This window comes from Bos taurus, chromosome 5 (assembly GCF_002263795.3).
Source record: "Bos taurus isolate L1 Dominette 01449 registration number 42190680 breed Hereford chromosome 5, ARS-UCD2.0, whole genome shotgun sequence".
In the NCBI taxonomy this organism is placed as follows: domain Eukaryota; kingdom Metazoa; phylum Chordata; class Mammalia; order Artiodactyla; family Bovidae; genus Bos; species Bos taurus.
This window is the reverse complement of record NC_037332.1, coordinates 4,987,114-5,014,401: the sequence shown is the minus strand read 5'-3', so window position 1 is coordinate 5,014,401 and position 27,288 is coordinate 4,987,114. Positions and strand designations below refer to the sequence as shown.

The following is a 27,288-nucleotide window of genomic DNA, read 5'->3' as shown; positions in this document are numbered from 1 at the left end:
AGACCTGAGAGCTGTGACACGCCGAGGGCTTTAATGTCCGTCGCTCCAAATCTTTGTTGTGACGAGACAAAGAACCGAGGAACATATACTCGCGTGACACATGGACCTAACATTCCATGTTCGTATTTAATATTGCTCTTTACAGCATCGGACTTATTTTCATCACCAATCACATCCACAACTGGGTGTTTTTGCTTTGTCTCTGTCTCTTCATTCTTTCTGGAGTTAGTGCTCCAGAGATCTCCAGTTGCATATTGGATACCTACTGACCTCAGAAGTTCATCTTTCAGTGTCCTATCTTTTTGCCTTTTCATACTGTTCAGGGGGTTCTCAATGCAAGAATACTGAAGTGGTTTGCCATTCCCTTCTCCACTGGACCATGTTTTGTCAGAACCCTCCATCATGACCTGTCCATCTTGGGTGGCCTTACATGGCATGGCTCATAGTTTCATTGAGTTAGACAAGGCTGTGGTCCATGTAATCAGATTGGTTAGTTTTCTGTGATTGTGGTTTTCAGTCTATCTGCCCTCTGATGGAGAGGATAAGAGGCTCATGGAAGCTCCCTGATGGGAGAGACTGACTGAGGGGGAAACTGGGTCTTGTTCTGATGGGTAGGGCACACTCAGTAAGTCTTTAATCCAACTTTCTATTGAAGGGTGGGGCTGTGTTCCCTCCTTGTTATTTGACCTGAGGCCAAACTATGATGGAGATAATGAAGATGATGGTGACCTCCTTCAGAAGGTCCCATGCAGGCACTGCTACACTCAGTGCCCCAACCCTGCAGCAGGCCACTGCCAACCCACTCCTCTGCCAGAGACTCGTGGACACTCATGGGCAAGTCTGGGTCAGTCTCTTGTGGGGTCACTGCTCCTTTCTCATGGGTCCTGGTGTGCACAAGGTTCTGCTTCTGCCCTCCCAGAGTCTGTTTCCCAGTCCTGTGTAAGTTCTGGCGGCTCTATGGTGGGTTAATGGTGACCTCCTCCAAGAGGGCTTATGCCATACCCAGGTCTGCTGCACCCAGAGCCCCTGCCCTGCAGCAGTCCACTGCTGACCCATACCTCCTCAGGAGACACCCAAAAACGTCTGCATAGCAAATCATAAACAGAAATACAACCTATGGAATAGGAGAAAATAATTGCAAATGATGGATCGGACAAGGGATTAATTTCAAAAATAAAGAAAAAGTTCATACAACTCAGTATAAAAACAAACAAACAAACCAAAACAAACAACCCAATTAAAAAATGGGCAGAAGATCTAAATAAACATTTCTCCAAAGAAGACATACAGATGGCCAAATGGCACATGAAAAGATACTCAATATCACATGCAAATGCTCAACACATTTGTATCTGAGAAATTGTCACTTCACACCAATCAGAATGGCTATCATAAAATGTCTACCAATAATAAGGACTGGAGAGGTTGTAGGGAAAAAGTAACCCTCTTACACTGTTGAGGAGAATGTGAGTTGGTACAGCCACTATGGAGAACAGTATGGAGATTCGTTTGGAAAACTAGAAGTAGAGTTGCCATTTGATCCTGCAATCCCACTCCAGGGCATATAACCCAAGAAAATTCTAATTCAAAAAGACGCATGCACCCTAATGTTCATAGCATTACTATCTACAATAACCAAGACATGGAAACAACCTCTAGATTATTACTCAGTCATAAAAAAAGAATGAAATAAGGCTATTTGCAGCAACAGGGATGGACCTGGAGATTATCACACTAAGCAAAGTAAGCCAGACAAAGACAAATGTCATGTGATATCACTTACATGTGGAATACAAAGAATGGTACTTATTTACACAAAACAGAAATAGACCCAAAGATATAGAAAATAAACTTATAGCCACCAAAGGGAAAGGGATGGAGGAGGGATAAATTAAGAGTTTGGGACTGACACATAGAGACTACTATGTATAAAATATAAAATAGATATTACATGGATATAATGCATATAATAATACATATAAAATAGATAATCAACTAAGACCTATTGTACAGCACATGGACTATACTCAATATTATTTATATATCTCTCTCTATAAGAGAAAAGAATTTGAAAAAGAAAATATGCATAGACAAAAAAACTGAATGTGCTGTACACCTAAAACTAACACAATAATGTAAATCAACTAGACTTCAATAAAAATAAATAAACAAGTAAAAGAAAACACAGAGAACAATCTCAGCTCTTCAATAAGGTGAGCTGTTCCTAACAAGAAAACAGACTCTGCAGCCAGAGCTCCCCAGTCACAGTCCAACTCTGACATTCACTAACTGTAGGCCAGTCACTGTCAGGGCCTCAGCTGTCTTGTCTACAAAACAGGGCTAAGAGTAGGACCTATATCACAGACTCTGTACGAAGATTAAATACCTTTAATATAGGTGAAGCGCTTAAAACAGCGCTTGGCACACGGTAAGCTTTATACAATTATTACCTCATTGTTTTTAATTACTGTAATCCATTAAAAAACTTTAATGCCATGGAAAATGTGCATACATAATTGTAAGTAAAAACTAGAAAAGCATGTATTTCCTTTATGGTCTCTGTTTTCTAAGTTTGTATATGATGCAAAAGAACGCATATATACATTTAAAGGAAGTTGGGGGAAATGTCATATGTCTTCCCATTTTTCAAAAGGAGAAAAATTATGTCTTTCAAAAATGAAACTGTCAAAAGTAAGTGAATAAGTTATACAGATTGGGGAGTTCCATTCAGAGTGGGTTTTTTGTTTTGAGAAATTTAGAATAAATTAATATAGTAGAACATTAGAGAATATCTTCCCCTCTTGTATATTATTACCATATCCAATTAATCTATGTCCCTGAAAACACGTTAGTCTCGCTACCCTTATACATACGTGTCTCTGTGTGTGTGCACTGACGTAGTGTTTATAAAGGTGTGTATACACACACCACAAGCAAACATACAGAGAAAATTGGACAGAGGAATTAAGGGTAACATTCCTTTTCTCTTTTACGCTTTATTATATTACCCAAATCTATCTTCTGCATTTATTTAATGAGGATAAATACCTCTAAAATAGTTCTTTTTTCCACAAAGTAATAAATTTCAGCACTTACGGTGGTCCATAGTTGCATATAAAATGTGCTCCATTGAGAAGAGCTCCGAAGCCAGAAACTCGAGGACAAAAGTGTACTGCACAGCCAACTTTGTAACTATCTGCCCAGACAACCTGAAAGAAAACACGGACTGATATGAAGAAGAGAGACAATAAAATGGACACGGAAGTATGATTAGGCCTTCCTAAACATGGTGAGGTACAGTAACTCTAGTGAGATAAAGCACTTCCTACCAGGGAAGTGTTGTGCAGTCAGAATTTGGTTGGAAACAAATCGTGCGTGTGTGTGTGCATGTATGCGTGTGTGAAATAAACATATAAACAGTAAGGCATTCTGATAGCTAGTGCAATGAGGAAATAAAGCAGGATAACAGGATAGAGTGTGACTGCTGCGGAGGAAGGGGCTTCCCCTGCAGGGACGCTGTCTCTGGAGTGTGGAGGAGGCCTTTGAGCTGAGGCCTGAGTGGGGAAGAGGCAGCACAGGAGAACTAAAGGCTGGAGGAGGAGCAGGCGGTGCAGCGGGAGCCCTGGGGCAGAGGCCCTGGGACCGAGTCTGCTGGCATGCAAGGGCGGCAGGAATAAGGCTGGGGCGAGCGGCAAGCTGCGAGGTCAGAGACAGGGGCAGCGCCTGGGAAGTCTTGCAGTGGAGGGAGGGACAGCCCTTTACCAAGTCTCAGGAAGGCCCGCTGGCTGTCACATACCAAAGGGACTGAGAAGAACAAGGGCGAAAGGAGCAGGGGGGTTTGGGAGGCTGCTTCATTGGCCCTGGAGAGAGCAGATGGTGACTCCCACTTGGCTGCCGGTAGTGAGGGTTCCTGGAATTAACCAGGTTCGCCAGGTGGCGCTAGTGGTAAAGGACCTACTGCCAATGCAAGGAGATCCCTGGGTCGGAAAGATCTGGATGAGGGCAGGGCAGGCAACCCATTCCAGTATTCTCGCCTGGAAAATCCCCATAGACAGAGAAGCCTGGCAGTCCACAGGGCTGCAAAGAGTTGGACACAACTGATGTTTGCTTAGCACAACATACCACACATGCTTCATCTTCTATGTAAAGCTGGAGAATTTGCTTTTGTGTTGAGAGTGGGGTAAGAGGGGAGGACAAAAATCAGGTTAATGTTTGGGTCTAAACAACATTTACCAAGAGGAGGAAAATTAGTGAAGAAGGAGGTAGGTAGGAACAGGGACAAGGGGTTGTGTTCAGCTCCTGTTGCTCCTGAGATGCCCATCAGATGACCAGGGGTATACATCATGAGAGCATGCGAGAAAAAAAGAAAGAAAGAAAGAAAGAAAAGCAGTGGCCTAGGAGGGAGACCAAGAACAGGGCCAGCCGCCGGGAGCAGGACCGTGCTGTCCCACTGGACCCCATCATCAGAAGGGCCCTGTGCTTGACTTAATTCGGTGCTGTCACACATCAATGCATTTTTAGTGGCACTTTCCTCCCGATTTTTGAGAAAGGGCATCCACATTTTCATTTTGCATTCAGCCACAAAAGTATACAGCTTATCCTGACACTGTTTGCTGTAATAGAAACCTAAAGAAGAAAGTATCTGAAGTATTTAAAATATCTAGCAAGTGGATTACTAGATTGCTAGTGCTAGCAATTTAATGCACTCCTTTTTCCAGTGATACCAAATTGCATTTGGAATTGTTTTTACATATATATGTTACCAGTCCTAGCTCACTCTGCTTGCTACAAAACAGGCCAATGCATCCGAGAGATGAGGGGTTGCGGCAAGGAAGAAACTTTAATGGGGGAGCCAGCTGAGAGCAGATGGCAGGCTAGCGCCTCAAAAGAGCTATATTGTTAGGGCCTGGTTGCCAGGTTCTTTTATGGATCAGAGATATAGAGGAGGTGAGGAAACAAAGTGAAAGGACTATTCATTTCTTGCAAATGTCCCCTTGGATGGCGAGCCTCGGGCAGGGCAGTGTGCTAGTTTCCCTTCCTTATAGTCCAGCAGTCAAGGGGTCACGAAGAGTCAGACAGGACTGAGCAACAACAGTCCTTCACTGGTTGGTGGCTTAGGCGATCTCCCTGAGGCAGGCCAGGATGTGTGTTTATAACAACTAAAACAGGGTGAAAGCCACAGAAGCAGACCCAGTGTAAACATAAAATTCGCCTTCTGGGTTACAACTGCCTCCTTTCAGTGTTAAGCCCACAGTCCCGTGCGAGCAAGGGGGCCATTCTGCTTGTCAGATGGATCTTCCTGGGAGTCCCCCCGTCCGACAAGCAAAACGGCCCCCTCTGGTGCTGGGGTTTTTAAATGATTAAGACCCGTCTTCCTCTGTTCCTCTCGGAAAAGTGCCTATTTTATGCCTGTATACTTAGAAATACTGAACTTCAAACGTAAGAGGGCATTGCAAGTTAGGAAATTTAGTGCTTTGCTATGCACGGGAAGGTGCAAGAGTCAGGGCTCATTAAATCCTATTTTGTACATCTTAGCTACCTGGGGCCTGTCATTCTGCTTTCTTAGTGTTTCCTCGGGTTCACCACAGGGAGTAGTTGGAGTAGCAGCCGTCTAAGGACTGCCAGGAGGCAGGCATTCCCTTTTCCCAGGGCTCCCTGGCTCCCATGAAAGGGCTGCAATCGTTGACTCCGTCTTTCAGGTCTTCCCCTCTTGGTCATGAATGACCATTATCTGGGAAACATTTCATGATCAACTTTTGTCCCATGGCATTGGGCGGCTCATCCCAGTTCAGTCAAAATATTCTTGATATGTCGCTCCAGGTGTTAAGTTTTGAACCAGGGCTCATCAATAATTAAAATTCTCTGGATTGTGTCTAACTATAATCCAAGAGATATTTTCTCTTGTTGCTTCTTTCCATATCTAGTATCATGCTATTACTATTATTTCCTCAAAAGTGCTTAGTCATAGAAGTTTTGTTGGAGGCCTGCTTTACACACTGGTTACTGTAAGAGACAACAATCTTACAGATTAGACAGGATATAATGCAGACAACATGGGCAGCACAAAGACACAAAGCAGGATTGGAAAACAAAGAGCAGATTTAACCAATAATTAGTATGCTGCTGCTAAGTCACTTCAGTCGTGTCCGACTCTGCATGACCCCATAGACGGCGGCCCACCAGGCTCCCCCGTCCCTGGGATTCTCCAGGCAAGAACACTGGAGTGGGTTGCCATTTCCTTCTCCAATGCATGAAAGTGAAAAGTGAAAGTGAAGTCGCTCAGTTGTGTCCAACACTTAGTGACCCATGGACTGCAGCCCACCAGGCTCCTCCGTCCATGGGATTCTCCAGGCCAAAGTACTGGAGTGGGGGTGCCATTGCCTTCTCCAATGATTAGTATAACTAGTTATAATAACCACCATAACTGATTTAGTGAGCTGTCTACAGTTTCATTGTACTGGCCATGCACACCTAGGCACAGTTTAATCTTTGAGACAAGCATATGTTACTGGCAGGATCAACCAGGTAGAGAGAAAAAGTAAATGTTCCCAAAGGCATAATCTACCAAACTATTTATTGCAAGTCTTGATTAATTGAAGGAGAAGTTTTTTTTTGTTTGTTTTTTTTACAACAGATTTAAACCAGTAATCCTTTGAGATAGAGACCACAAAAATTACAGCCTGATTACCAGTTTACTCAGTTCTATGTAACTAATCCCTTTTGTTAACAGCTTTATGAAGTCATTAGGTTTCTCATTAGAATTCTTCAATTTATTTATTTTTTATTCAGTTCAGTATTATTGTCTGAAAGTCAGACACTTGTATGTATCTGAAAGTCCTTTTCCTAAATTTTTTGAAGAGGAGGTATTTTTACAAAGGCATCAGCAAAACCGTAACTGTGTATAGTAACAAAAGACTTAAAGAAGGTTAAGTTTAAACCCAGTTACTGCTGTGACATAGAACACCTTCATAACTACAACTATGACTCATAATATTCTATCAGGACATATAAAATTCTGAGGAATTCCATATAATCTCCAGAATATCTGTACCAATTACCATATAATATAATTTAGAGTTTATTATTCATTTGACAACACTTCCCTTCTAGTTTAAGATACCATATGAACCTGATTAGTTTAATCTCCCTTTGGATCCCTCAGAGACCCCTTTGAAGCACCCAAAAGTTAGCTGGAGTTCAAAGGAACTTTATTATAATTTGATTTGGGAAGCCTTGTCAAAGGAGCACCAAGTAACATGTTAAAATACAACTGGACCATGGGTCACTGTGAAACTGAACCAAAGCAACAATAAAATATTTTAAAGGCAAATACAGATTAAATAAGCTTAAACTCGGTTATCAAAAGGCAGTTTAGCATTGTCAGAAAATTTGTCTCTTTTAAGAGAGGCCAACTTATATTTTATATTAGCTTATAGTTTCATTTACTCAAACTTGTTTTAAACCTTAGTCAATCCTGACTGACCATGTACAAAACCCTTTCATCACTTATTTTTAAGTTGTAGATATCTAAAGAGATCCTGAAACATATATTTCTATGTTTCTTTACATTCAATTGGGCCTCCACCCACTTGTATCACTTGGCTTGTTGTGTTACAAAGAGTAAGAGTGTATATTGAGGTTCAAGGTCTAGTGGGAACTGACTAAGTCCACCATCCTGGACCTATTTGCTTATATGTAGACTATATAATGTCCTTGGGTTATTTGATTCTTTCAAAGACTGTTCCCTGTGCCCTTTCCTTCTGTGTCATTTCCCCCCTCAGATTTTATCCCCATATTTTTATGGGAAACATACAGGTGAAGATCTATCTTCTGTAATTGCTTCAAGCTTGAGTACAGTGTCAACCCTGCCTGTCATGGAGCAAAAACCTCAGGATACCTGGTCTAGGGGTGCCAGGGGCAGGACAGCTCCTTGTTTCAATCGGTATGGGCTGGAATCCTCAAATAAATAGTCATCGTTTTGATGTGGAACTGCTAGAATTATTTCTATAGCCTTCCTGTGGATCTCCTTGATAAGGAAGCCCTTTCTGTACATCATCAGAGTACAGAAGTATCTTAATGACATAAGACTTAAAAGTCATGGTTAAATATTTGATCAGTTGACAATGGGGCTTGGATAATACTTATTTCTTAACCAGGCTTCAATAACACATGAACCAAGAAGATCCAGATGTACAAGCTGAATTTAGAAAAGGCAGAGGAACCAGAGATCAAATCGCCAACATTCGCTGAATCATAGAAAAAGCAAGGCAGTTCCAGAAAACACATCTACTTCTGCTTCATTGACTATGTTAAAGCCTTTGACTGTGTGCATCACAACAAACTGTGGAAAATTATTAAAGAAATGGGAATATCAGACCACCTTATTTGCCTCCTGAGAAACCTGCATGCAGTCAAGAAGCAGCAGTTAGAACCACACATGGAACAATGGACTGGTTCAACCTGGGAAAGGAGTATGTTGAGGCTGTGTACTGTCACCCTGCTCATTTAACTTATACGCAGAGTACATCATGAGGAACGCTGGGCTGGAAGAAGCACAAGCTGGAATCAAGATTGCAAGAGAAACATCAACAACCTCAGATATGCAGATGACACCACCCTTATGACAGAAAGTGAAGAAGAACTAAAGAGCCTCTTGATGAAAGTGAAAGAGGAGAGTGAAAAAGTTGGCTTTAAACTCAACATTCAAAAAACTAAAATCAAGGCATCCAGTCCCATCACTTCATGGCAAACAGAAGGGGAAAAAGTGGAAACTTGATGAATTTCATTTTCTTGGGCTCCAAAATCACTGCAGATGGAGACTGTAGCCGCACAATTAAAAGACGCTTTCTTCTTGGAGGAAAAGCTGTGACAAACCTAAACTGCATATTAAAAAGAAGAGACATCACTTTGCCAACAAAAACCCATATAGTGAAAGCTATGATTTTTCCAACAGTCATGTATGGATGTGGGAGTTGGACCATAAAGAAGGCTGAGCACTGAAGAAATGATGCTTTCAAAATGTCATGCTGGATAAGACTCTTGAGAGTCACTTGGACTGCAAGGAGATCCAACCAGTACATCCTAAAGGAGATCAGTCCTGGGTGTTCATTGGAAGGACTGATGTTGAAGCTGAAGCTCCAATACTTTGGCCACCTGATGTAAAGAGCCGACTCATTGGAAAAGACCCTGATGCTGGGGAAGATTGAGGGCAGATGAAGGGGATGACAGAGGATGAGATAGTTGGATGGCATCACTGATTTAATGGACATGAGTTTTAGCAAGCTCTGGGAGATAGTGAAGGACAGGGAAGCCTGGCATGCTGCCGTTCATGGGATCACAAAAGTCGGACAGGACATAACAACCGAACAACAAAAACAACCAAAATAACCAGAGACCTCAAAAGTGAATACACATTACTTGAAGGCAAAAAGGTCATATAATCTGTCATCAAAATGGCATTCCAAGAAAGGTTTTCCCTGAACAGAAACAAAAGTCAAATCCAAGTCTTAGCTTACTCCCAAACAAGATTCATCACCAAGACTCATTCACCCAACCAAATTCAATCTACTCTTATGAAATCCTGATCATGCATAGGTCTTCAATATGTTTTTTTTTTTTTATTCTTCACTCCTACTGAAAACACGTATCTTAGTTTTCTTAAAGTTTTTTCCACACTGAGGTATATTTTGGCTGACAAATCTCTAACAAATATAATATTTTATTTCTGTTAAACCTAGGCACAATGAAAGTATACTTAACTTTGTATTTAACATGATGATGACTCAAGACATCTCTATACTATTATTATTAGATAAGCAAACTTAAACATTAATACTAGGTACAAATTTAATATTAAATATGTCCAGTTCACGTGAACCTGCAACTCATATTAACTGCGGCAATGTGATTAAAAAAAAAAAAAAAAAAAAGACACATACAGACATGTACATACAGTGAGGCCTCAGTTCTTATTTCAATCCTGAGTCAGGTACAGTAATATAAAGCCCATTAGTTTATAACAAGGTAGGATTAAATTTGGGGTTCTCACAGAGGAACCAAGTCAGGCTCACTTGGATAGATGGCTAAATATTAATATCTGTAGGAAAAGCAACTTTTAATTACCTTGGACAAGCCAGCTTCTAAATTATTTTACCCTTTCTAAAATTTCCATTAAAAAGACAGCAGAAATAAAGGTTTCTGAGAAGACCTGTGAGGACATTTGCCTCTCAAAGATACAGGCAAATTCTTTCTAGGGTTATTTTGTTTCCCCTTTGTTTAACATTTACAAACTTCATAAGATGAAGCTTCTATGGTAGCTCAGTTGGTAAAGAATCTGCCTGCAGAGTTTCATCCCTGGGTCAGGAAGATCCCCTGGAGAAGGGCATGGCAACCCACTCCAGTGTTTTTGCCTGGAAAACCCCATAGGCAGGGGAGCCTGGCAGGCCACAGACCATGGGGTTGCAAAGAGTCAGACACGACTGAGTGAATAACACTTCCTTCGTGAGATGAACAGGGAAGGTTTGGGGGTGGTGAAAGGATTTTTGGAATCACCTTTCTGGTCTGTTAAGATTACATTTGTAAACCAAAGACAGTTTTGTTTTTCCATCCTTTCCCCAAAGAATTGGGTGGCCTCCCCAAGCAGGACTGACACATCTATCTACCCATGTTGGAAAGCTTCACCCTTCCCTCTAGCCTGAGGGAGAAGGCCCCTCTGGAAGGCTCAGAGGCAACACCCGGGCTCCAGCAAATCAATCTGGACCGAGGGGGAAAGAGGCAAAGGGAACAGAAGACAGAGGGAAGACAGACTGAGGGGTCCGCCCTGTGATCCAAGCAGCCAGGGAGGAGAGGCAAGGACGGCTCTCTCCTGCCGAGATAGCACAGGGGGCTGTGGGACTTCGGAACACGCCAGAGAGCAAGCGCTGCTGCCCTGCGTCTCCTGTGGTGGCCTGCCTTCAGGGACGGGGGCTCTGGCAGCAGCAATCTTCAGAGGCACAGCGCGCAGCTTAAGTTCTCTGGGAAGAGGTTGCCATTGGCCCCACTACAGAGCCGCTGAGCAGGCAACCAACCCACAAACTGGAGAACAATTGCACCACAGAAGTCCTCATAGCATCGCAAAGTTCTAGGGCCCACAGCAGACTTCCCAACCAGGGGATCCGGCAAAGGGACTGAGAATCTCCAGGAAATCTGACTTTGAAGGCCAGTGGGATTTGATTCCAGAACTTCCACAGGACTGGGGAAACAGAGACTCTTGGAGGGCACAAACAAGACCTTGTGCAGCAGGACCCAGGAGAAAGGAGCAGGGACCCCACAAGAGACTGCGTCAGACCTGCCTGTGAGTGCCCAGGAGTCTCCAGCGGGGTCAGGGGTTGACCTAATCTCAGGGTCAGGGACATTAACCGCAGCAGTCCTGGAAGGCATGGCATGCTGGCATAAGCCCTTTTGGAGGAGGTCACCATTACCCCTACCATACTTTCGCCTCAGGCCAAATTCAGGGAGGGAACACAGCCACACCCATCAGCACAAAAGTTGGATTAAAGATTTACTGAGCATGACCTTACCCACCAGAGCAAGACCCAGTTTTCCCCACAGCCAGTATCCTCAAGAGGCTAAGTACAAGCCTCTTATCCTTATCCATCAGAGGGCAGATAGAATGAAAACCACAATCACAGAAAACTAACCAAACTGATCACACGGACCACAGCCTTGTCTAACTCAATGAAACTATGAGCCATGCCATGTAGGGCCACCCAAGACGGACAGGTCACGGTGGAGAGTTCTGACAAAATGCAGTCAACTAGATAATGCAATGGCAAACCATTTCAGAATTCTTGCCTGGAGAACCCCATGAACAGTATGAAAAGGCAAAAAGATGTAACACTGAAAGATGAACTCCCCAGGCTGGGAGGTGCTAAATATGCTCCTGGAGAAGAGTACAGAAATAACGCAAGAAAGAATGAAGAGATGGAGCCAAAGTGAAAACAATGCCCAGTTGTGGTTGTGACTGGCGATGGAAGTAAAGTCAGATGCTGCAAAGAACAATATTGCATAGAAACCTGGAATGTCAGGTCCATGAATCAAGGTAAATTGGAAGTGGTCAAACAGGAGATGGTGAGAGTGAACATCAGCATTTTAGCAATCAGTGAACTAAAATGGATGCAAACGGGCAAATTTAATTCAGATGACCATTATATCTACTACTGTGGGCAAGAATCCCTTAGAAGAAATGGGTTAGCTCTCAAAATCAAAAAAAGAGTCTGAAATGCAGTATTTGGGTGCAATCTCAAAAACAACAGAATGATCTCAGTTCATTTCCAAGGCAAAGCATTCACCATCAGAATAATCCAAGTCTATGCCCCAACCACTAATGCCAAAGAAGCTAAAGTTGAATGGTTCTAAGAAAACCTACAAGAACTTCTAGAACTAGCACCAAAAAAGAATGTCCTTTTCATCCTAGGGGACTGGAATGCAAAAGTAGGAAATCAAGAGATACCTGGAGTAACAGGCAAGTTTGGCCTTGGAGTACAAGATGAAGCAGGGCAAAGGCTAACAGAGTTTTGCCAAGAGAACACACTGGTCATAGCAAACATGTTCTTCCAACAATGTAAGACATGACTATACACATAGACATCACCAGCTGGTCAACACTGAAATCAGATTGATTATATTCTTTGCAGCCAAAGATGGAGAAGCTCTATAAAGTCAGTAAAAACAAGACTGGAAGCTGACTGTAGCTCAGATCATATCTCCTTTTTGAAAATTCAGACTTCAACTGAAGAAAGGGGAAATAACTAGGACATTCAAGTATGACCCAAATCATCCTTTATAATTATACAGCAGAAGTGACAGATAGAATCAGGGGTTAGATCTGATAGACAGAGTGCCTGAAGAACTATGGACAGAGGTTTGTAACACTGTACAGGAAGCAGTGATTAAAACCATCCCCAAGAAAAAAGAAAGGCAAAATGATTGTCTGAGGAGGCCTTACAAATAGCTGAGTAAAGAAGAGACATGAAATGCAAAGGAGAAAGGGAAGGAAATATCCGTCTGAATGCAGAGTCCCAAAGAATACAAGGAGAGATAAAGAAACCTTTGTAAGTGAACAACGCAAAGAGAGAGAAGAAAATGATAGAATGGGAAAGGCGAGAGATTTATTCAAGAAAATTAGAGATACCAAGGGAACATGTCATGCAAAGATGGGCACAATAAAGGACAGAAATGGTATGGACCTAACAGAAGCAGAAGATATTAAGAAGAGCTGGCAAGAATACACAGAAGAACTATACCATAAAGATCTCAATGACCCATATAACCATGATGGTGTGATCAACTGTGGCACTGGAGAAGACTCTTGAGAGTCCCCTGGACTACAAGGAGATTAAACCAGTCAATCCTAAAGGAAATCAGCCCTGAATATTCATTGGAAGGATCTTTGGGGAAGATTGCTTAATTGTGAGCCTTTCAGGGGCCATTGTTCTTCTGATCTTAACATATCTAATATGGACCCCAAAGATCTTCCAATGAAGCAGGGCAATTGAAATGAAATATTTCCCATTTTTATAAACTTTATAACACCAAAACATAAATGATGCTGAAGCTATAGCTCCAGTACTTGGCCACTTGATGTGAAAAGCAGACTCTGGAAAAATCCTTATGCGGGCAAAGATTGAAGGCAGGAGGATAAGGAGACAACAGAGGACAAGATGGCATCACCAATTCAATGGACATGGGTTTCACCAAGTTACAGCAGATGGTGAAGGACAGGGAAGCCTGGAGTGCTACAGTCCATGGGGTCACAAACAGTCGGACACAACCGAGCGACTGAACAACAGCTAGAGAATAAGCCTGGCCACAGTTCCTCAGTTGTTCCCACAGCCGCTCAGCTGTTCATAGTGGGCTTGAGGAGAAAGAAATGAGAAAACCATAAAGGAAGCCTTGGAGGAAACTCGTATTACCAGATGTTTGCACATTACCAAAGTAACCAGAATAAGCTGGAAAGTCATATTAACATGACCTCACAGTCCCATTAGACCAGTGACCTTCCCCAAAGCACCTTATAAATGCAGTTTCCCTTCACAGGGAGAACACCCCAAATTGGAGGCAACGTACCCCAGATTGGTCAAAAAGGCCGTGGTAGAACCTTGATATCACGCGGTTCTGGGGAAAAGGTAATTTGCGTGTTTAACTTACAAAAGAGAGTAATTTCTTTTAGAGAGTCAATCAACTTGTCCCCCACTATCAAAGTTACCTGGGGCTCCTGTAGAAGAAGTTAGTATTGGATGCCTCAAGTCCAAGAGAGCCCCTGGGCCTATTCAATATGGGTGTTCCTCTCCTTTGTAAAGTGCTTCTGACCACCAGATTGCTTAATTGTGAGCCATTCAGGGGCCATTGTTCTGATCTTAACATATTTAATATTTAAAAATCTTTCCTTTGGGACAGATGAAATATTTCCCATTTTTATAAACTTTATAACACCAAAACACAAAAGACGCAGATGAATTACAAGAAAAATAGCACAAATTTCAGCATCATTGCACAGATGACCCGATTTCCCCAATTAGGTAAATAGGTTTACCTTACAAAACAAACAAACTAATTCCAGCTAGGCTGCCCACCTTCACAAGAACTAGCTCCCCAATGAACTGGTTCCAACTGAACTGATTCCCAAATCAGATACATAAATGTACCCTACAAAACAAATGGGCTAATTCCAACCAGGGTGGTCTTGCCCCACAATAACTAGTTCTCTAAATGAACCAGATCAGGGTAGAGTCCAACAATACTCACCCTCTCCAACAGGGTACCCCAACCATAGCGGCTTGTCCTGTAAAGGAAGAGCCCACATTGAGGGGAAAAAATGTTCCTGGTGCGCACACTGGAGCAACTTACCCTCCAAAACTGAGCTTGTCCGTTCATAACACAAAAGGGCACACAAAGCAAGCGAACCAGCTGAACCAGCTATGGATTTGGGTAGACAAATTGAGTCCATGGACTCTATAGAAATCTGGGGGTTCCTTGTCTCAATGGCCAAGTGTTGGAGGTAGCCGGTGCCACTTCAGGGACTCTTGAAGGAAAGAACCTCAGGACAAATGGTCTCAGCAGCTGCTGGGTCTTGCCCCAATATTCCCTGATCAGGGCCGGCTAGCTACGAGCAGCGAGGCTCCTGGCTGGCTCAGCTAAATTTTACCTCATCCAAGCTTGCTCTGCTGCCACATGACAGGCCAATGAATCTGAGGGGTCGAGGCAATGAAGAGACTTTAACTGGGAGCTGGCTGACCCAGAAGATGGCAGGGGAGCATCTCGAAATAACTATCTTGTCAGAGCCTGGTTGCCAGGTTCTTTTATAAATCAGAGATAGAGGGGAGGTGCGGAAACAAAGTAAAAAGACTTCAGTCCTTGCAAATGTCCCCTAGAATGCCAGGCCTCCGGCAGGGGAATGTGTTGTTTCCCTTCCTTACAGTCCTTCACAGGTGGGCAGCTCAGGTTATCTCCCTGAGTTGGGCCATGATGTATGTTTATAATAGCAAAAAAGGGTCAGAGTCGCAGAAGCAGATCCAGTGTACATTTCAAATTAACCCTTCTTGGTTACATACATATATATAAAACACCAACTCTCTCTCTATAATATATATATATATATATGTATATATATAAATTCTGGGACTGAGAGTGAAAGTGAAGTCGCTCAGTCGTGTCCAACTCTTTTCGAGCCCATAGACTGTGGCTACCAGGCTTCTCGGTCCTTGGGATTTTCCAGTCAAGAGTACCAGAGTGGGTTGGCATTTCCTTCTCCAAATTCTGGGACTAGTTTTGCCAAATAGGGGGTTTAGAAAGGCGAAGCCCTGGAACCAGTGTGTGCCTTCACTAAATGTGGAGAGCAGCTGTCCAGAAACCATTGCACACAGGTTTTGAGGTCTGTGAAGAGGAAGCAGAGGGTGCTTCCGGAGTTTGTAGCAGGGACCCTGTTCTGCGTGAGTGAGGCTGATGCGGAAGTGAGCTGGCTTGGGAGCAAGGACAAGTCTCCCAGCAGAGGGCATCCCTGGGGAACCAACCCTGAGGTGGGAAAGACTCACAGAACCAAGGCCTGTGTGCCGGTTTGACCCAGGAAAAAGCCAAATTTACTTAAAAAAAAAAAAAAGAAAAGGAAAACAATCAGTTAAGAACAGCTCTCTGGGGAGAGAGTATAGCATGAGGGTAGAGAATTGGAATGGAGACTGAGTGTTTCCAACGCTTATTGATGGAGTGAAGTGAAGTGAAAGTCGCTCAGTCGTGTCCAACTCTTTGCGACCCAATGGACTATACAGTTCATGGAATTCTCCAGGCCAGAATACTGGAGTGGGTAGCCTTTCCCTTTTCCAGGGGATCTTCCCAACCCAGGGATCGAACCCAGGTCTCCCACATTGCGGGCAGATTCTTTACCAGCTGAGCCACAAGGGAAGCCTCTATTGATGGAGTAGGAGGTGGTGGAAGGCCTGTGGGGGGCACTTTGCATTCCACCTTCTTTTTGTGTGACAACTAGGGAGGAGCTAGGGAGGCAGGTACTGGTCTCCCAGAGGAGCAGTGCTCTCCTTTGGTGAAAGATGACCCCTTCACTGCTCCCAGATCCAAGTAGGGTGTTCCCCTTCCCACCTCTCACCCTAGAATCCCTTGCAGGGAACTCCAGGTAACCAAGTGAATTAAGCCTCTCTCTCTTCCTGAGAGCACCTAGCCATTCATTTTCAGGTTTGATTCTTGTACTTTAATTTCTCAATTATTTTTGTGTTTACTTTTAAAATTTCTTCATTTCTATCACTGCATCTCAAATTGACTTCTCTTTGAGTGCTTTGTTTAAAATGCAGATTTCTGGGCCCATCTCAGTTCTACTACATGAGAATCTCTGGAATTGTCCTTGAAATCTGATTTTTTTAAAAATTGAGCTGTAACTGACATAAAATTATATTAATTTCCCATGTACAACATAATGATTCAGTATTTGTATATATTGCAAAATGGTCACCACAGTGTCTGGTTAATACCTATTACTACACATGGTTACAACTTCTTTTCTTGTGATGAGAACTTTTAAGATATAGTCTCTATAAGAAATGGAACTTGAAGTGGTTCATTTTCGGAACAAAGTAGCTGGCCTTGGGTGGAAAATTATTAACAAATGGTTTTCCACTCAGAGCTAGCTAATTTTGTCTTGAAAAATTACTAGCAAGCTAGTCTTACCTAACAGCTTACAACTGGAGAGTCTCTAAGCTAACAGGATGCTTGGGAAGGGATAAACTAAAGTCCTAGTTGAGAACTGTGAACTTAGGATGGGAAGGGAGAAGAAAGAATACCCTATGAGAAGCAGTGCAGTCTGGGAAGATTGTAACCCCATGGTACTCAGCCAATGGGGAACCAGGGAGGCATTCGTGCTCCAGGGAGTAGAAGTGCTCGCTGCAACCGTCCCTGGTGTGCCTGCCGCCAGACACCGGCTCTTGCAAGACATTCAGTAGAAGTTTTGCTTTTGCTGTGCTTCGTGTCTCCGAGTCCCTCCCTTGGTTTTGGGCTGGTGACTGTGTTTCTCACATTCTTTTAGCAACTTTCAAATACACAATACAGGATTGTTAAGTGTAGCCACCATGCTACCCATTACATCCCCAGGACTTATTTATAACTGCAAGTTTTGACCCTGTTCACCCATTTCACCTACCTGCCCCCATTGGCAACCACCAATCTGTTTTCTAAGTGTTTATTTTTTTAGATCTCACACATGAGTGACATCATATGGTGTTTCTCTATGGTGTTTCTCTCTCTCTGACTTATTTTACTTAGCACAATACCCTCTAGATCTGTCCATGTTGTTGCAAATGACAGCATTTCCTTAAGGAAAACGTGGTGTATATATACACACAATCTGGAATATTATTCAGCCTAAAAAACTTGTTATTGGGAGGGGGGTTTGGGGAAGAATGGATACATATTTATGTCTGGCTGAGTCCCTTTGCTGTCACCTGAAACTATCATAACATTTTTAGTCAGCTATACTCTAATGATGCTGTGAAAGTGCTGCACTCAACATGCCAGCAAATTTTGAAAACTCAGCAGTGGCCACAGGACTGGAAAAGGTCAGTTTTCATTCCAATCCCAAAGAAGGGCAATGCCAAAGAATGCTCAAACTACAGCACAATTGCACTCATTTCACATGCTAGCAAGATCATGCTTAAAACCCTTCAAGCTAGGCTTCAACAACATGTGAACCAAAAACTTCCACATGTTCAAGATGGATTTAGACAAAGCAGAGGAACTAGAGATTAAATTGCCAACAGCTGCTGGATCATAGAAAAAGCAAAGGGATTCCAGAAAAACATCTACTTCTGCTTCATTGACTACACTAAAGCCTTTGACTGTGTGGATCACAACAAACTGTGGGAAATTCTTAAAGAGACAGGAATACCAGATCACCTTACCTGCCTCCTGAGAAACCTGTATGCAGGTCAAGAAGCAACAGTTAGAACTGAACATGGAACAATGGACTGGTTCCAAATTGGGAAAGGAGTATGTCAAGGCTGAATATTGTCACCCTACTTATTTAACTTTTACATAGAGCAGTTCATGGGAAATGTTGGGCTGGATGGAGCACAAACTGGAATCAAGATTGCAGGGAGAAATATCGTAACAACCTCAGATATGCAGATGACACCACCCTAATGGCAGTGGAACTAAAGAGCCTCTTGATGAAGGTGAAAGAGGAGACTGAAAAAGCTGGCTTAGAACTCAACATTCTGAAAACTGAGATCATGACATCCAGTCTCATCACTTCATGGCAAATAGATGGGGAAATAATGAAAACAGTGACTTGATTTTCTTGGGCTCCAAAATCACTGCAGGTGGTGACTGCAGCCATGAAATTAAAAGATGCTTGCTTCTTGGAAGAAAAGCTATTGCAAACCAGAGACATCGCTTTGCTGATAAAGATCCATATAGTCAAAGATATGGTTTTTCCAGTGGTCATGTATGGATGTAGGATGTGAGAGCTAGACCACAAAGAAGGCTGAGAACCAAACAATTGATGCTTTTGAACTGTGGTGTTGGAGAAGACTCTTGAGAGTCCCTTGGACTTCAAGGAGATCAAATCAGTCAATCCTAAAGGAATCAGTCCTGAATATTCATTGGAAGGACTGATGCTGAAGCTGAATCTCCAATACTTTGGCCACCTGATGTGAAGAGCTGACTCATTAGAAAAGACCCTGATGCTGGGAAAGAGTGAAGGAAGGAGGAGAAGGGAACGACAGAGGATAAGATGGTTGGACGGCATCACTGATTTAATGGGCATGAGTCTGAGCAAACTCCAGGAGATAGACAGTGAAGGACAGGGAAGCCCGGCACGCTGCAGTCAATGGGGTTGCAAAGAGTCAGACAGGACTGAGCAACTGAACAGCAACAGTACTCCGATAAAAATAAAGTTTTTTAAAAAAGCTTATTTTAACAAGTTCCTCAGGGGAATTCTTATTTCACGGTAACTGGCAATGTTGTATGAACTATCACCTGAGTCTCACGTTTTATATTTTTATCCTTTTGTCTTCGAACACCTCTTGATAGTGCTGTATCTTGAGTAGTCTTAATCTTTGTATTCCTCCCCCACACACCTTTAATGCTATATGCTATTTTTTTTGTCTTGTTATTATTGGCAGGTGGGTTCTTTACCACTAATGCCACCTGGGAAGCCTGTTGGTCTCTAGGTCAGGTTGTAGTTAACATAAAAGACATCTTTTTAGGTGCATAGTTCTATGAATTTTGACAAAAGCGTGCAGTTGTGCATCTGCTACCATATTCAAGATCTAGAACATTTCCCCCAAAGCTCCCTTGTGTGCCTTTGTGGTCAGTTCTTATCCCTACTCCCAGGCAATCACTAATCTGTTTTCTGTAGTTTTGCTTTTTTGCAGAATATTATATAAATGGAATCAGTTTAAATGTAGACTTTTCAGTCTGACTTTTTTCACTAAGTACAAGCATTTGAAATCCATTATGTCATTCAATTCATGAAGAGTCACTGTCCTTTTCATTGCTGAATAATACTTACTGCAGGATATATCAGGTTTATTTATCCATTCATGTTGGTCTCTTTTTAATAGCTTCATGGGCATCCAGGTTTGGGGTGCAACTTCATAGGCTCTAGGACTACAAAGACCAAGTTCATATTCCAGCTCAGCCACTCAGTGTGTGACCTAGATCTCAGCTTCCTTGTCTATTAAATAGGATAACAAAGGTGCTCAATAGGCTTATTGTGACAATTTAAATGGGCTTAGAAGAAAGCACTTGAAACAGCTTCTGAAACATAGCAAGCTCTCAGCAAATGTTCCTGTTTTATTCTCTTTTGACTAATTTTCTTTTGCTTTAAAACTTTTGAAAATTTTTTTATCAGGCAGATTCTGGTTGCATGTTTTCATTTCTTTTAATATGTTAAACAAAAATTAAAAAATAAGAGCTACACATTGAGAATTTCCCTAGCGCCACGATAGTGTTCAGCACATTTAATCACAAAACAGATCAATAAATAGGCATTGCCCCGATTTTTATAGATGAGGGGTGGAACCTAATTCTACTTGACCACGAAGTACAAAGACTGTCCATGCCCTAAGCAAGATGCTTCCGGAGTGTGTTCCTTTTTAGCAGAATTAGGAATTTACACTTAACAAAAACATTGCCTCTGGGGAACTCAGCCAAGTGAGAGCAGGCATGTCTCATCTTGACAATTCCCTTTTACCTTCTCCTTTCAAGTCTCAGTTCATCTGACTTATTATCAATAATATACAACATATATAAAATCAGCCACACAAACTGAGACATCATACTTTCCATCAGTTTTTCAAGGGTGTAAAAATTAAAATTTAAAGGTGTGTGTGTTCGGGGGTGGGGTGGGGGGAATAAAACCAGAAATGAGATCAATAGTGCCTTCTAGTGGACACTGTTAGAACTATCAAACCTGAGCTGCTGCCTTCCCAGCTATTTAAATCTAACTATTCAGAAACTTAGGAGAAGGCAGTGGCAACCCACTCCAGTACTCTTGCCTGGGAAATCCCACGGATGGAGGAGCCTGGTAGGCTACAGTCCATGGGGTCGTGAAGAGTCGGACTCGACTGAGTGACTTCACTTGCACTTTTCACTTTCATGCACTGGAGAAGGAAATGGCAACCCACTCCAGTATTGTTGCCTGGAGAATCCCAGGGACGGGGGAGCCTGGTGGGCTGCCATCTATGGGGTCGCACAGAGTTTGACACGACTGACGTGACTTAGCAGCATTCAGAAACTTAGAGCAAATCTGTTGGCAACAAAATATCTAATTTGAATAATCTTCCATATGAATATAGCCAAATTCTTCCACAGTTCAAATTTATCTCTAGTGAAGACAGAACTAAAGTGTTAACATGTCCAGAAATAACACACTTTCATGAAGTAATAATGAATCTTTATCTATTGCCTTTACTCTGTAAACCACTGCTCACCAACCAAAATCTAACAGATGAGGCTAAGTGGGAAGTTAAAAATACCCACTCAAGGTCATTTCCAGCATGATTTTAAAATGGCAGCTGAGTAATCCTGAACACCCTAGCAAGGTTTCTTGCAAGGATAAAAACAGGAATTCTTTGACCAAGCTGTCAGAGCCTTCTTCCAATATAATTGGTGGAAAAATAACTCATGGAACAAATCTAAACTTTGTTCAATGACTACTAAACAATAGTACTTTACTAGGTGATTTACACACATTATATTTTTTAATCTTTGCAGCATATCATATCTGACTCCCGACTCTTCCTCTTACTAGCTAAATGGCACTGGGATAACGACTTCTTGATCTGTCTGAGCCTGTTTATCTATCTATGGATAACAGCATCTCTTAGAAGTGTATAGTGAGAGTTGAATGAGATCTTAAATGCAGAGAGCTACATACCTTAAAAGGTTATATATTTTATGTATTCACTTAAAACAGTAGTTGCTGGTGCTGCATCTTCCCAGACCCAGGGAGGCCCTGGACTGCCTCTCCATCATCTGAGGTGGGCAAAGACTGTAGTTGTCTCCTTAAAAGAGCAGGTTAGGATCACTCAGTTTGGGCTCTGCTACCTTTCTACACAGAAGTGGATTTAGGAACTGTTTTATGTCCCAAATACTAGCCCTCCTTTCCCCTCCTAGCTACAAGAGAAAAATTTACAATTAAGTTCAGTTAATCTGGGGAGGGCCATCTCTGAAATCTCAGTTCTCTGTGATGTATAATGAAGTTTCCTCCTGTATTGTCTTCCTAGAATGATGGACATGAAGTTGTCTCTTAACCTGCAAACTTTAGGAGTCTTGTCAATTTAACAGTCTTTGGATTATTATGTATTTGACAGGCTAGGTTGCTTGCCATTTTTCTGAAATACCAAGCTCATTTGTGCACATTGTACATCTTCTTTATCTTGTTAATTTTGCCTGTCATTCTCTTTGCATTCTTTTTCATTTGACAGTCTTGTTCAGTTTCAGAACCACTCATATATCTCCTGCTGTGTGAACAAGTCCTATGTCTCCATGCTTCCCTTTGGCCAAGTAAGCTGCTCTGTCCGCATCGCTCACATGGCATATTGTCAGCTTCTTCAAACTGCACTAGCCATATGCTGTAACACATCCACTTACACAGGTCTTTTCCCAAAGAAAGTCAACTCCTAAGGGCTAGGAGATGACTCAGTGGAAAAGACTCTGATGCTGGGAAAGACTGAGGGCAGGAGGAGAAGGAGGCGACAGAGGATGAGATGGTTGGATGGCATCACTGACTCAATGGACATGAGTCTGAGCAAGCTCTGGGAGATACTGAAGGACAGGGAAGCCTGGCATGCTGCAGTTCATGGGGTCACAAAGAGTCAGACACGACTGAGTGACTGAATGAGAACAACAAGGGCTGGGGGCCATTCCCAGATGTGGCCCTCATTTCCCACCACGCTCCCCATTTCTCCTCCCTCCCACTTCTCTGCGATTGTAGTCTAATAAAATCTTGCAAATAAACTGTTATGTCAGGCTCTGTTTCTTAGGAGTCTGAACTAAAATATGTGACCCATACTTTACAAAGTACTTGGTATAGGTGAGAAGCTTAAATATTGAGAGTCAGCACCTTCAAACTGACAGTGATTTCTGGAGATTAACACCCCGATGCATAATAGCACCACATGACACTGTAGGCAATCTGGATCTAGTTTTCTTGTCCTTTAGGGATTTGCGGGAATCCAGTGAAACTTGTTTTCTGGTTAAATTCATTGGTTAACATAAGCCAAAATTAATGGTTCAGTCTAGAGGAGATCTTATTTATATTTCCAAGAGAGAGACCAAGGCTACTGATGATTTGATAGCTCCTCCTTGATTACAGTAAACTTCAGATGAAGATTTCACTGAAATCAGCCCTTTCCCTTTCATCATAACAATCGCCTGTAACTGTGCCAAATGTGTTTCACCTATAACGAGACCAATGCAGTCAGAATCTTTTTTACAACTGAAATATATTGAGACTTTTTCTATGAATATTTGGCTCTTTAAAAACACCTTCAGACTTTCCTGGTGGCCTAGTGGCTAAGTTTCCTTGCTCCCAACGCAGGAGGTTGGGGTCCTGATCTCTGGTCAGAGGACTAGATCCTACATGCCACAACCAAGAGCTTGCATGCTGCAGTGAAGACAGAAGATCCTGCACGCTGCAACTAAGACCAGCACAGCCAAATAAATATGGAAATAAAAAAACAAAAACATCTACTGTTCCACCTTCACTGGCTTGTTAGAAATGTTTTTGCTCTCAGACATTATTTCCCTGATAGCTCAGTTGGTAAAGAATCTGCCTACAATGCAAGAGACCATGGTTTGATTCTTGTCTGAGGGAGATCCTTTAGAGAAGGGATAGGCTACCCACTCCAGTATTCTTGGGCTTCCCTTTGTGGCTCAACTGGTAAAGAATCCACCTGCAATGTGGGAGACCTGGGTTCGATCCCTGGTTTGGGAAGATCCCCTGGGAAAGGGAAAGGCTACCCACTCCAGTGTTCTGGCCTGGAGAATTCCATGGACTGTATAGTCCATGAAGTCACAAAGAGTTGGACACAACTGAGCCACTTTCACTTTCATCATTTCAACAGTTTTTTTCTACATTAAAATCAGTCATACATAGGTTCACTGCCTTTAGTTATTTGTCAAGGACTGACAGAAAATAAAAGTAAATGAACAAGATGTGGCCAGTATACGGAGGCAGTATATTAAAAAGACTGTAGAAGATGCCTCCTAGGGATTTGTTTCCATCATGCTGCAAATATGAGTTAGGATTAGGAAGCCAAAAACAGCTTGACTTTTTAAAAAACAATCTCATTGAGAGACTCTGAATGTAGCTATCAAGACTTATACTGTAGATTTGTGGGCAGGATAGCTGCAGGATTGTCTGTACAAGTTTTCATGTTGGTCTTTCCATTGAGGCTGGGACTGTGGGTTTTTTTCTTCCTCTTTACATCATAGATATTTAGTCCCTGTTTGAAAGACTACGAGGATAAAGAAGAGCCAGTTCTTGTTGATGTTTCTGTCTGAGAGGCTTACTTCTCCTAATTTTATAGTCCCCGAACAGCTGCCTCAAATTTCCTAGAAGACTTGTTCGTGTGTGCTCAGTTGTTCAGTCGTGTCTGACTCTGAAACCCCATGGACTGTATGCAGTCCATCAGGCTCCCGTATCCATGGACATTTTTGAGGCAAGAAAACTAGAGCCGGTTGCCATTTCCTCCTCCAGGGGATCTTCCCGACCCAAGGATCGAATCCATGTCTCTTGTGTTTCCGGCATTGGCAAGCAGATTCTTTTACCACTGCAACACCTGGGCCTGGAAATAAATCTACTCACTCGTAAGGCCCTTTGATTGTTCACAAGGGAACAAAGTACCATGGGCAGAAGGGTGTTATCAGAATTAATCAAAGGCTGTCCAGATTGGTGGGCCTCACCTTTAATGTCTGTCCACGTCATACACTCTTCAAGCACCATTTCCTCTGGTATTGAACTCTGTTCCATTTATTTATTTTTGAAGACAGCCTGTCATCCCTATTCTCTCATATTTGTAGGGACACTGCTTGCTGCTGCTAAGTCGCTTCAGTTGTGTCTGACTCTGTGCGACCCCATAGACAGCAGCCCACCAGGCTCCCCTGTCCCTGGGATTCTCCAGGCAAGAACACTGGAGTGGGTTGCCATTTCCTTCTCCAATGCATGAAAGTGAAAAGTGAAAGTGAAGTCGCTCAGTCGTGTCTGACTCTTCGAGAACCCATGGATTGCAGCCTACCACGCTCCTCCGTCCATGGGATTTTCCAGGCAAGAGTACTGGAGTGAGGTACCATCGCCTCCTCTGATGGGGACATTAGTATACTCTATTTTCTTCACATGAGATTCCAGTTTTCCCCTCACCCATGAGATGACCATTTCTAGAGAATTTAGGTCAGATACGTACCTGAGTGTAATGGCCACAGACTTTGTTGCATTTCCGAGTCTTGAAATCATAGTATTTAACTTCATCATACCAGGCTGTGATGGCTGAAGACACAGAAAAAATGGATAGAGACCCAGTCCAGAGGTTTTCTCCCAGTGAAGTGAAATTTGGGTGCAGCTTGTAGGGTGGTTTCAACCGTTTGTTGTGTGCAAACTCACAATGGCTTGCCCATGCTTTTGCAATCTGAGCCAGTAGTGGGTCCCATGTCTGCAGAAATAAATAGGAAAGAGTAGGAGGGTCAAGCCTGCAATTCACACAACACTGCAACCAGAGCGGGAATTTGCATGGGAGGCGAGATGCCACGTCCGGAAAGGAGAAGGACCATAGAGACGGAGTTCCTCCACTTGTGGAGGATCGTATTATAGTCTTTAAGTTTTCACTAGGGTTCGTGGGAGACATGATAATCTGGTATCAAGGAATTTAGAATCAAAGAGAGTGACACAGACCAACATCTCACTCAAGGCCAATTATGTTGCAAAATAATATATGCTGGTTTCACATATTTTCTGCAATTTTCATACCCCAAATAGCCCCTCTACTATCAGGCTCCAAGAGGTTAAAAACCAGGCCAAAACCATAGACCCAGGATTTAAACTCAAGCCTGATGAAAATCCTAGCCTTTCCCTTGGATCCCCTGCTACCCTCCTGAGAAAGCCAGCACTCTGCCAGCAATAACAAAAGAAGTTGAACAATGAAACAACAAAACTTCACAAAAATTAACAGACCAAAAAAAAAAAAAAAAAAGAGAGAGAGAGAGAACTAAATTCCACCTGAGACCCGAGGAAAGGAAGTGCCCTAAAAGAGAAGTAAAACATACTAGCTGAACTTCCTTATAACAAGAATTGAGAAGGCAGAGCAAAACTGGGTTTGCTTTGATCAGAGGTAGTGAAACTACTGCACAATTTCATCACAGAAGAAAATGATCCCAGGGTTACCAAGCATTCACCACCCAAAGCAATCCACATCCCTTGTTTTTGACTGACTTCGGCCACAAGCACTGAAGTTTTCTTACCATGTACAGCATATCACTGGCTGCTGGAGTTACTGATGATCGGAACTTGTTGTGCATTCGAACACAGTCTTTGATAAAATCTTCGTTTTCGATATCTGGCAAAGTATTTGCTGGAGCGGAAGAACTGGAGACCACGGAGAGCATCCAGGCTGTCACAGCAAATGTGACTCGCCTGCTCAGACTGTCTGACATGGTGCCCCAGGGGCTGGAATCCAGAAACACTGTAGGTTCCAAGGGTGTGTGAGTCAGCTTTGCAAAGCACAGCAGACTTCAGCTTTGAGAAAACGGAAAGCAAAACATGAGTTCACCACAAGTTTGCAGAAAACCATTTTTCCATATATGGTTTGTGGCTCATTTTGTGGCCTTAACCCCGTCTTTTCGGTGATTCTCAGTGACAGAGCACCTATTGCAACATGGATTTTTAAGAGACTACACCAGACTTTCATTTGAGTTGGAGGATGTTTCCAAAGGAAATTCTGGAATCTCCAGAAATAATAGTCTCAATTTTTAAAGAGGTTCTGGTGGTGAAATAAAAACATATCTCTTATTTCATTAAATGTCTTGCAAAATACTTAAAAACATTTTTTCTGGAGTCAAATCAGCACACTGTGGTTAGAATATCTGGTAAACATCATCACTGGACCTAGAATTCACTCACAGTGGTGAATGTGATGGGAATGAGTTGATTTTGTTGATCCCCCACCACCAAATGAAAAAAAAAAAGTTATGTAAATTTTTAGAGGCATCTGGCTACTACAACTGCCAATGGATTCCTACTTTTGCAGCCCTTGC

At 42.5% G+C, this 27,288-nt stretch overlaps 1 protein-coding gene across 1 annotated transcript in view; it reads right to left on the bottom strand.

The window, feature by feature from the left end:
- The window catches only part of GLIPR1 (GLI pathogenesis related 1), a 46,406-nt gene extending 19,632 nt beyond the window's left edge, over positions 1-26,774 (bottom strand). The window contains 3 exon segments of the mRNA NM_001076984.2: positions 3,097-3,209; positions 25,446-25,691; positions 26,497-26,774. Coding sequence (NP_001070452.1) covers positions 3,097-3,209; positions 25,446-25,691; positions 26,497-26,688 — 551 coding nt within the window. The 5' untranslated portion in view covers positions 26,689-26,774.
- Between the last annotated feature and the right edge of the window lie 514 nt (positions 26,775-27,288).